The sequence below is a fragment of the Gigantopelta aegis genome, chromosome 10 (genome assembly GCF_016097555.1).
Source record: "Gigantopelta aegis isolate Gae_Host chromosome 10, Gae_host_genome, whole genome shotgun sequence".
In the NCBI taxonomy this organism is placed as follows: Eukaryota; Metazoa; Mollusca; class Gastropoda; order Neomphalida; family Peltospiridae; genus Gigantopelta; species Gigantopelta aegis.
The window spans coordinates 31,311,348-31,323,719 of NC_054708.1; the positions used below are offsets into that span (position 1 = coordinate 31,311,348).

A 12,372-nucleotide genomic window follows, 5' to 3' on the forward strand; every position below is an offset into this window, starting at 1 on the left:
CTTATTTAATTAGTGTTTGGGAAATAAACTCTTTACATGATATCTATACTTTTTTTTAAATTATGGGCGATTTTATACTTTCAGTTTTTTTGCTATGTACACTCAAATGTATAAAATGGTAGAAGTATATACTTGTGTTTTTTTGTTTGTTTGTTTTTGTTTTTTAAGACATTTTGCTATGTTTTGCTCTTTTTTTTTTCCTGATGATGTACTTGTCTTGGCAGTATGATAAATATGATCAAAGAAATAATCTTGATGTGATATATTTGTTTACATATGTATTTTACATTACAGTACATTTGTATAAATGTTCACTTAGATAATTAATTAAAGACTGCTTTTGTATGAACATGTTTTTCATTCCTTTTTCTTTTCATTACATTGGTCATTTAAAAAAGTAATGTAATTCAGAAAATAAATTATATCTCTTACACACCCGTTGGTGAGAACACCGTGCATTATTTTTGGTTACACATGGTTAACAATTTCAAGACATACGACTAGCAGTTCTTAGGCGATTTACGTTTACGTGCAAAACTAGGCGTACGCTGTTTTGTGAAACTGGGCCCAGGATTTTTAATCTGTGTATTCCCCCGACAGACATGACAGTGATTTTTAATCTGTGTATTCCCCTGACAGACATGACGGTATATAACACAGATATTGATATACATGTACCTGTCCTGGACAAAAGAAATAGCACAACAGTTCACCATCAATTCTGCATCAAACTACCATGAGCACTAATCCACCAAGTTCTCGCTCTAACCAGTGCACCACAACTGATATTCCAAAGGTCATGGTATGTGCTATCCTGTCTGTGGGATGGTGCATAAAAAAGATCCCTTGCTAATAATGGAAAAATGTAGCAAGTAAGACTATGTGTCAGAATTACCAAATATTTGACATCCAATAGCCAATGATTAATAAATCAATGTGATCTAGTGGTGTTGTTAAACAAAAACAATTTTTTTTAACTTTTCATCCACTAAGTTACATGTCTGCTTATGTGGCTATTAGTTGTAAAAGATATGGTTTGTTCAGTTTGTTTTATTTAATGACGCCACTAGAGCACATTGATTTTTTATCTTATCATCGGCTATTGGACGTCAAACATATGGTCGTTCTGACAGTTTTTTTAGAGGAAACCCGCTGTAACCACATAGGCTGCTATTTTACAACAGGCAGCAAGGGATCCTTTTATTTGCGCTTCCCACAGGCAGGATAGCAGAAACCATGGCCATTGTTGAACCAGTTATGGATCACTGGTCGGTGCAAGTGGTTTACACCTACCCATTGAGCCTTGCGGAGCACTCACTCAGGGTTTGGAGTCAGTATCTGGATTAAAAATCCCATGCCTCGACTGGGATCCGAACCCAGTACCTACCAGCCTGTAGACTGTCGGCCTAATCACGACACCACCGAGGCTGGTAAAAAAATATGGCAACATGGTATAATCTTGGAGAAGGAACCGGCAATAATCATGAATTACTTCCAATTAAAACCTCAAGGGAGTGTCTAAAAAAACAATCAATGTTTCGGTTAGCCAATTAAAATAAAACGAAATCAAGACTCTTTAATCTCTGTATGTTAATTTATAATGTTATCTAGTCCGTTTGCATCAAAAGGGAACCAATGAACTGGCATATAACGAGAAATATACTGCTTAAGGTTACACACCACCATTAACTACTCCATGCAGTTGAATACAATTTCCATGTCAGAATATATTTTGTGAAAAATGCAATACTGTCGAGAGGGTCATGTGACTACTAATTTTAGGGAGTGCTCTCAACTGACAAGTACCGTGTAAAAAAAATCAACATAGGTCGACCACGAAAGTTTTCAATTAATGGCCCCTATTCCCGACCACCGCCTTGTGTTGCTGATATACAAGTGGCACCATACGACTTGCACAGTTGTTATCAGTTAGTACTACTTATAACAAGTTACTTCAAACCAGTGGGTTATTTAAATACTACAGAGGTCAACCTACATGTAATCAACAAACAGATTTCAAAAACCATATCAGAATTTTGTAAAAAAAAAAACCTGTGAGGAACTATTTTCTAAACGGGACTATATTAAGCAGCTACAGCAAGTAACGACACAACAAATGGTGGTGTGTTGCCGTAACTATACGAAGTTGATATTTTACAGATTAAAACATATTAAGAATGAATTTTAATTATCTTATAACACAATTTGGCTGTTCCATCGGTTGACTTCATCCCTGTATCAAAATGATATAGGAGATTTAACCTATACAATTTGATGGTAAAAAAAAACATTTTTATTTACAGTACTCTGAATTTTTTTTAAATGTTATTGGAGTTGGTATAGGTTTAAAATTTAATAATCTTTTTTTTTTTCTTCTTTTTTTTCACTTTATAATAGAGTTACATGCTAATTCATTGGTTCCTTATAGACATAAAAATGCAATTTATGGTCCAATTTAATATACCGAACAATAAAAGTAACAATAAAAGTAACGTGAACATTACGGTAATTTATTTTTCTTTAATTTATTTAAATTCTTCTGTTTGAATCCCATTACTTTTTGTCTATTAAAGGGACAGACCCTAGTTTTTAAAAACTACAGCATATTTTTCACTATTAGAGCCATTTATGATCACTGAAATTAAATATTACTTATATTTTATTCTTTAGATTATCCATTTCCGTAGAACCGAAGTGTTTCTAATCATCCTGTTGTTTTTAATACCACAAAATGAATTTTTCATATTTTTAAAAAGGCATGTGCGTCTGAGAAGTAATGGTTATTGATTAGAGTTCTGGTCTATTTTTTAAGGATATTTCCCAGTTTTAAGATCACTCTTCTTTCACTCTGTTGCAACTTTATCCAAATGTGTTACAGGTTTGTAGATTAACTAAACTTAGTGTCCAGTTTTACGAGTTGAAACTAGGGTCTGTGCCTTTAAAATGAGTAACATGCTGTGAACATATTAAGTGCAATTTAAGTCTACCAAATTAATTGTATCATGAAAAAATATAAATATTAAAATAGTCATATTTCTTTTATGGTTCAGTATATGTGTTGGCACATTACATACATTGTCATCTCACTTCCAGTGTTCTTGTTGATGTCTTACTGCTTAGGAAAGAAAACAATATTTTATCATAATTTATTTTATTTACTTCAAGAAATGTTTGTTCGATGCCACTAGAGCGCACTGTTTATTAAACATTGATTATTGGACGTCAGTGTTTAGTCAAGATGCTCCCGAGCGTCATCCTTACAAAAAACAAAAATCCAATTGCCACACATGATATCAACAAAAGAAACTCACCAACACTACTATTGCTTAGTTTTTTGTTTTGTTTAACGACAACACTAGAGCACATTGATGTATTAATCATCAGATATTGGATGTCAAACATTTGGTAATTTTGACATATAGTCTTAGAGAGGAAACACGCTAAATTTTTCCATTAGTAGCAAGGGATCTTTTACATGCACCATCCCACAGACAGGATAGCACATACCACGGCCTTTAATATACCAGTCGTGGTGCACTGCCTGGAACGAGAAATAGCCCAATTGGCCCACCGATCGATCCTAGACTGACGACTGACCGTGCATCAAGCAAGCACTTTACCATTGGTTGGGCTACATCTTGCCTCCTACTTCTGATCAGGGTTTTTTTTTTTGGGGGGGGGGGGGGGTCTAGTTCCCTTTGATATATCAGTTGTGAAGCTTACCGAGTTGATCATGATGGATGATCACTGACCATCAAGACGTGTATGGGTATTCACACAAGTATTTTATTTTTCAGCTAGTAAATCTAATATCTGACATGGTTGGAATGGGTAAAATGCAATGGGCCGACTACTGAGCATGGAGAAGACATGTAATGTTATGGTATATAATAATACAGGCAGAATTACTGGTAATTGCTATCTTCCGTCTGACATTCCTTATGTCCAGCAAGTATCCAGAAGACATGTAATGGGATTCAAGCAAACCAAATTTCATTACTTTTTATATTTTTCTGTGATCATTAGCAGCATTAGTTTTTATTATATGGTTTGTGATTTATTCTTGTGCTATTTATTTTAAATGGAAGAAAATTAATTTGATTAAACCTACATCGACGGGCGATAACAAAGTAAAGAACTGACGTTGGTGGCTTTGTATAACACCACCTTCACTAGTGTTAAGTTATTCCCCTTTGACTACACTTATCAATGAATATTAATCTTCCATGACTTTCGATGACCATACTTAGAATTCCATGACTTTCAAGACTTGGAAAATGACATTTTAAATTTCCACGACTTTACATGACTTCCATAACCCGTATGAACCCCATGTAATGTTATGATGTACAGGCCGAATCACTAGTGACTGCTATCTGCGATCTGGCATCCCAATGTTCGACATGGTTTGTTCAAGATATGCGAGAGGTCCTCCCTGTGGATACGATGGAGGCGGCTGTGGAGGTGGCATGAAGTTCTGAGGGACAGGTCCTGCTGGCATGCCGGGTCCTGTCTTCGGCGGTCCTGGATACTGCGACATCTGCTGGGGATGTTGCTGTTGCATCATGGGCTGCATGTTCATCTGGGAGGAAGCCTGGGGTTGTGATGGGGGTGGCTGTTGTGGCAGAGGCTGCCCTGTGGTGTTTCCCTGCATGCTACGTAAAAGGTTCTGCCACGACTGCAGACGGTCATGGTGTTTTTCTATCAACTTCTCTTTGCGGTCCAGTTCAATTTTTAGGTCCTGAATATCCTAGAACAGTGCAGAAAAGAACATTTAAATCAATCAATGCTATTAAATTTAGGGCTGTTCCTAAATCGATCCAATGGAGATTTTTATATATATACTCTTCAAAAAAAGAAACGCAAAAGGGTACAAATGGGTTATAACTCCGATTTTATGTTTCCTACCGGTTCATGCTTTGTGAATATAAGGTCATTGCATGTCCCAAACACATTCCTACGGTTACATTCGATAAAACGCAGCTACTGTACAATAAAGTTCCAAAATGTGAATATTCGCAAAAACGCAGCCACGTGCAAACATTGTCACCACTGCACGTGCGTTGTCTGCACGTGCAACATGAACACCGACAGTATAAAAGTGCAGGGTGTTCGCTTGCCTGGCCTCTGTATCTGGCCGACAGTTGACAATCCAGGACATGCCACGTCTCAGTGAACCGCAGAGAAACAATGCCATCGGCCGACTAGAACGGCCGTTGCCAGGGCATTCCATGTGTCCCCAAGCACCATCTCCAGACTGTGGGACCGTTACCAGCAACATGGATCAACACGTGACCTCCCTAGATCCGGTCGACCACGGGTCACTACCCCCGGGCAGGACCGCTACATCCGGGTACGCCACCTTCGGGAATGATTGACTACTGCCACCTCCACAGCCGCAGCAATACCAGGTTTGCGCAGGATATCCAACCAGACCGTACGGAACCGCCTACGTGAGGTAGGAATTCGTGCCAGACGTCCAGTTCGAAGTGTCATCTTAACACCACAACACCGTCGACTCCGACTGCAGTGGTGCCAGATTCATCGACAATGGCCTCAACTGCAATGGAGACAGGTGTGGTTCAGTGACGAGTCCCGATTTCTGCTCCGACGTCATGATGGAAGATGTCGCATGTATAGGCGTCGTGGTGAACGTTATGCGGCAAACTGCGTGCAGGAAGTGGACAGATTCGGCGGGGGTAGTGTCATGGTGTGGGCAGCCATCTCACACACTAGCAGAACTGACCTGGTCCACGTGCAGGGCAACCTGAATGCACAGGGCTACATTGACCAGATCCTCCGGCCACACATCGTTCCAGTTATGGCCAACGCCAACGCAGTGTTCCAACATGACAACGCCAGGCCTCACACAGCACGTCTCACAACGGCTTTCCTACAGAACAACAACATTAATGTCCTTCCTTGGCCATCGATATCACCGGATTTGAACCCAATTGAGCATCTATGGGACGAGTTGGACCGACGCCTCCGACAGCGACAACCACAGCCCCAGACCCTGCCCGAGCTGGCAGCAGCCTTGCAGGCCGAGTGGGCCACCATCCCCCGGGACGTCATCCGTACTCTGGTTGCTTCAATGGGCAGGCGGTGCCAGGCAGTTGTCAACACACGCGGAGGCCACACCCGGTATTGACTCCAGATGACCTTGACCTTGGTGGTGTGTCCTATCACTTACTCACAATGGACTAGAGTGAATTGTGAACAATCCTGCAACATTTGGTAATTATCGGACTCACCATTCAATAATTAAATCAATTCTCCAAATGTTACGACAATGTGGTTTTGCGTTTCTTCTTTTGAAGAGTATATATATAACACCCACTATCCACAAAATACAATGTTTAAAGAGAGATATGCCGGGTTAGCTCTTTGATTTGGTGAAATAATTTTATGTAATAATTAATATTTTGTTAGAAAATAAATGGCTTTCTTCAATTTATTATGTTTAATAGATAATTTGGAGACATTTTCTGCTGACTCGGAGCTAGCCCTGATATATATATTACAATTATCTCATCTGTTATTTAGCTTGTAATTCAGTCATATTTTAATGCTTTAAAACACATCTCAGAGGTCCTAATTTTTCACACTATCGTCCACTGACTGTGCTATCTTATTTTCAGCAGGCCATTTTTTTTTTTTTTTAATAGGACCTAGTTGTTTTAAATAACAGGCCATATTTTAATTCCTATTTCAAGTCCTGTTATAGCTAAGCTGCTGAAAGATAAATATCTCAGTACCTCTCTAAGCACTTGGTCTGGTTTCTGAGTCGACAAAATCAGTCTCTGACTAAGAAAGTGTGCCTCTGTCTGTCGGGCTAGCTCTAGAAACTTCTGAAGAGAATGCTCAACTCCTGAAAGCAAAAATATATGTGTCAGTACATCTTTCAATCTAAAAAATTTTTTTAACTAAGTAGTTAAATGAAAATAACAGACAAGAAGTTTGTTTTATTTAACGACACCACTAGAGCACATTGATTTATTAATCATCGGCTATTGGATGTCAAACATTTGGTCATTTTTACACAGTCATCGAGAGGAAACCCATTACATTTTTACATTAGTAGCAAGGGATCTTTTATATGCACCATCCCACAGACAGGATAACACATACCACAGTCTTTGACATACCCATCATGGTGCACTGGCTGGAACGAGAAATAGCCCAATGAGCCCACCAATGGGGAATGATCCCACACGGACCACGCCTCAAGCAAACGCCTTACCACTGGGCTACGTCCCGCCCCTGAATCCTAGTAAATCATTAATGTGGAGTGGTGTTACACAAGTAGGTGTAAAATCTGTAAGTTTGTTACCAAAATGTACCTGTCTTTGTTTCTTCTGAATCAGTAACATTGAAATATTCTTGGCTGGTGAGTTGGGTAATACAGTTCTGAAAAATAATAATAATAATAAAACATTTCAAAATACATAAATAAGAAATGAAAATTAACACACAAATAAAATAGTTTCTTGTACATAATGCATCTTAAGAAAATGACCTTAAATGTAATTTATAAAGCAGGCCATGGAAAGAGCACGGTAATCAGATGACGAAAGAGGCCTGGTTTATTTCAGAATGTCTGCTCAGCTATGCCAGGTTAATTCATAGGAAATTGGAGCTAATTATTCAACTATTTTGCTTACAAGTTTATGCTTCCCTCAAGTGGTAAGTTTTTGTTGTATTTTTTTTTTTTTTTTTTTTTTTTTTTTTTTTTTTTTTTTTTAAAGAGTTTAAAAGGCACAATCTGACCATGTCAGGCAGGGTTTCTGCCAGAGGGTAAAACAGGTATGGTGCCATAGTACCCAATTTCTTTTGCAGATTTTATTTGTTTAAGATGACCATTTGCCAAAATTAATGACTCTTATCAGTATTTTATCCTAAGCCCATTTTCTTTCTGGGGAAGGCTCTTGTCGACTGCAGTTGCATTCATCACACACATTGTAAATATTCAATTCGATAGAGCCATACCAAAACATTTCTTTCGAGCAGAAACCTTGTCAATGAATGTTTTTTAAAACATTTCATATAAACTCATGTCGGATGTCCAGGATAAACGCGAGCTAACATATAAATCATACTAATATTCATAAATTTGTTGTTATTTTGACAACAAAATGGGTACATTTTGGTTGGGTATGTTTCCGTTTTGGTACGGTTTGACTTGTACCATCGTCATCTCAAACTGCATTCAGCTATCAACAAAAACATGAATACGATACTTTTGTTAAGAATATTCTACATTTTTCAGTTACGGTATATGAAATAAAATATTTTCCAATCAGTAATGTAAAACGTCAACAAGTGGACATAAAACAAATCCATTCTAGTAAACAAAAGTGTAACATCATCCAGTAAACAGTCAAGTGCATTAGGTTTCTAACTGCGTTCAGGTACATGTGTTTGCAAAATAAAAATTAAAAAATTTCATGCATGCACGATTTGTCATTTTCAATTTTTATGGCCACTACACAAAAAATATGTTTTTTAAATATGCACATAACTATTGGTACTGCTTAACAACATGTATCATCAACGTCCCTAACTGCGTTATGCTTGCAACTCCGTTCAGTTTGTTTTCTAATGAATGGTTCACGCAATCAACATCCGATTTGTTGTCGTCTGCTAGTCGTTCATTTGTGATGTTTTTCTTCACAGTTCAGGAATATTTTCATTACCAATAAAGTTCAGACAAGTAAGTATTTAAATACAAAACTTTACAAACCCCTAAAATTATTAATTTTACTAAGTCGTTTTCGTTTATTCCTTAAAATTACTGATATCAGGTCCACATGACAAGTAGAAATTGACTTAAAGTGGAGGAGGATGAATTACCATTCTGTGTGTGTCACATGACCTCATACATGCCAGATCAACAAGGCCAAATCATTTAATTTTTATGATTTTAAGCCCCCTGTTGTTAGAATTTGTTTTCAATTATTATATTCGATCTGCAAAATGTATGCTACATTTTTGTGCCTCTACTGTAGTGAATAATATGCATAATCCATTCATAACAATTGTAAATAATTTTGAGTGTATAAATTGTGTTAATTAAGAATCAATTAATTAAAATAATTATATTTTACAAACTATTCACTGGTATGAACGTAATGCCTATCTGTATTGACATCAAGTGTTAGTGATGTGTGTTGGTAAAACGTGGACAGGACCAGAACATGTGACAAACTGAATATTTCCTTTTTAAAAAATATTAAACGTGTTCGTCAATTGTGCATATTTAACAAACATGTATTTTTTATGTAGTGGCCTTAAAAATGGAAAATGACGAATCGCACATGCGTGGTACAATACTTTTTGCAAACGCATGTGCCTGAACACAGTTAGAAACGTTGCACTCTTTCCTGTTTACTGGAGGGTGCTTAATATTTTTTTACTAGAATGGATTTGTTTTATGTCCACATTGTTGATTTTTCACATTAACCGATTGCAATTTATTTTGTTTCACATATTGTAGCTGGAAAATGTAAAATAGTATTTCCGTAAATATCGTATTCATGTTTTTGTCATTAGGTGAACACAGTTTGGGATGTCGATGGTAACTTTAATGTTTTGGTTCAAATGAAAGCATCAGATTTAAGGTATACTGTTCATTTTAAATATGGCAGATGGCGATCATTTTGATTTAATACATAACGTTACCTCTAGCCCTTCCTGACAACATATAAACAGGGCAGGGGTAGAGCACCATTATCCAATCACCCCCACCCCCACCCCCGGGGCTGCTGATGCTCCCTTGCACCTGCCAGTGCAGGCGGTCCCGGAAAAATATCCGCCCGGTCCCCCCCCCCCCCTCCCCTAACCCTAACCCCAACCCTAACCCTAATTAAAAATAATGGAGGGGACCGGGCGGATATTATACCGCGGTCCCTCCTCCTTCCCACCCCAACCTTTCCTGTCCTGGACGGAGGAACCGACCAAGGCCGGCTCTTGTGCCCAGGACAGGCGTGCGCTACAATACCTTGCTCTGAATGTGCACGTAAAGCCCTGTGACTTGACCTGACTAGAGAACACACGAGCTATTTGAAGCCTAGCGCAGTTGTGTTTTTGAAACCTATACCCTACTACTAAAACACTGCGGTAAATTTTCCTTGATTAAACCTGAAACGCCGTTTCGAATTCGTCTATTAAATGTGTAGGATGATCCTCTTCACCAAAGCCAGCCATCGTTGTTTTGTATTTGGCTCGGGAATTTTCGTTATAGTTCGATAATGTACGCTAAAAGAAAATTTGTGGTATGGGCTAAAACGTGGATGTAACATTTAAATACCATACAAGTAAAACTTTTTTTTAGCTTCCTTTATTTGTTGTTGTTATTATTATTATTATTATTATAAACTGTTAAGAATTAAATTAATGATACTTGGTTTTATTATTTATATTTTAGTATTTAAAATGCTGCTAATTAATAATTAAGAATACCCTGTGTAGTGACATTCTAATATTATGGGGATTTTTCTCGTTCCAACCAGTGCACTACAACTGGTCAAAGGCCATGGTATGTGCTTTACTGTCTGTAGGGAAAGTGCTTATAAAAAAAATCCCTTTCTGCGTTAGGGAAACTGTAGCGGATTTCCTCTGATGACTATGAGTCGGAATTTTCAAATGTTTGACATCCAATAGCCGATGATTAATTAATCAATGTGCTCTAGTGGTGTCGTTAAACAAAACAAACTTTAACTCTAATATTATGAATACAATACAAGACAAGACAAGACAAGACAAGACAAGACAATTTATTCAGTATAAAGGTCATAGGTCCATAATACAGCCAGAAACTGTCATACATTTTTGCGCATGTAATTGTAGGCCAGTATTTGCACAGTGTGCTATAGGTATATATTTAAATATGTAAGTAATTCAAAAAAATTGCACATTATAAAGATAAAGACATACATTAATTAATACATCCAAATTTTCTGATGTCATAATATTTATAAAGGTTTGCGATGAATACTTTTTTTTATAAATTTAGAAATATGGTGATCTCTTAGCAGGGCCTACATTATAACGCTTACATACAAACATAACATGGAGTTCATCCTCGATATATCGTAATCCATGATCCAGGCAATATGGACAGAGTCTTTAAGTGTAGGCTATGTTATTATATCTTCATTTGTCAACAGAAAGTCTTAAGTTACTACATCTAAATCTCGTATATATTACTTTATAATACACAGAGATTTCATAAGTGAGATAACGTTCTACATTTAACAATGACTTATAATTATATGACTTATATTATCGATACAAGTCAAAATGTACCTAAGAACGACAGTCTTCCTATTAAAATGATTTTTGTAAATAATTTCAGTTTTGTTTGAAGCAAGAAAAAAAGTAAAAGTGTTTTAAAAAAAAAACTCTTTTTGTGTGCAATTTAGAAAACAATCGGCTCAGAAATAAATAACTTATAGTAAATTCCATAGTATGAAAACAGCGTTTCCTGTGAGTAAAAGCAAAATCAAATAAAATCAGTTTATTCATAAATACATGAACAGTATAAATGAGTTGTGCCACGTATTGTGGTCTATTAATACACGAACAAACTAAATAATATGATAATGATAGCAATCGAAATTTGTTCAACATAGGAAAGAAAGAAAGAAATGTTTTATTTAACGACGCACTCAACGCTTATATGGCGTCAGACATATGGTTAAGGACCACACAGATTTTGAGAGGAAACCCGCTGTCGCCACTACACGGGCTATTCTTCCGATTAGCACCAAGGGATCTTTTATTTGCGCTTCCCACAGGCAGGATAGCACAAAGCATGGTCTTTGTTGAACCAGTTATGGACCACTGGTCGGTGCAAGTGGTTTACACCTACCCATTGAGCCTTGCGGAGTACTCACTCAGGGTTTGGAGTCGGTATCTGGATTAAAAATCCCATGCCTCGACTGGGATCCGAACCCAGTACCTACCAGCCTGTAGACCGATGGCCTAACCACGACGCCACCGAGGCCGGTCTTGTTCAACATAGGATTATATACTATTCAACAACAATCAAAGGAGCACACATGTATTAATTATATGTAGATAAATTCTGATATCAATCACGACTATATCAAGAAATAGTTTGTTAGCTAAAACACTTATTAAATGATATATCAGAAGCGGATTTAGGGGAACCCCAGGCCCCCTGCCCCACTTAAATTTTGCAATATTTTTTTTTTTTTTACGATCCCCCTTCAACCTCCTCCAAGTTCCCTTGGTATTCCACTTCATGTCACAGGGGCCCCCTAAATGGATTTTCTGGATCCGCCACTGTATATACATACATGTGACACGTTGTTATTGCACTTATAAGTTCTATCAATTGTATTATTT

At 37.3% G+C, this 12,372-nt stretch overlaps 1 protein-coding gene across 1 annotated transcript; it reads right to left on the reverse strand.

Moving 5' to 3' along the window:
- Positions 1-3,770: 3,770 nt before the first annotated feature.
- LOC121383221 (mediator of RNA polymerase II transcription subunit 28-like) lies at positions 3,771-10,223 on the reverse strand. Its single transcript, XM_041513106.1, has 4 exons — positions 10,141-10,223; positions 7,344-7,410; positions 6,759-6,871; positions 3,771-4,750 (listed from the first exon to the last, which is right to left on the reverse strand). Exons 1-4 carry the CDS (start codon positions 10,204-10,206, stop codon positions 4,373-4,375), a joined length of 624 nt encoding a protein of 207 aa, XP_041369040.1. The 5' UTR covers positions 10,207-10,223; the 3' UTR covers positions 3,771-4,372.
- Positions 10,224-12,372: the final 2,149 nt, after the last annotated feature.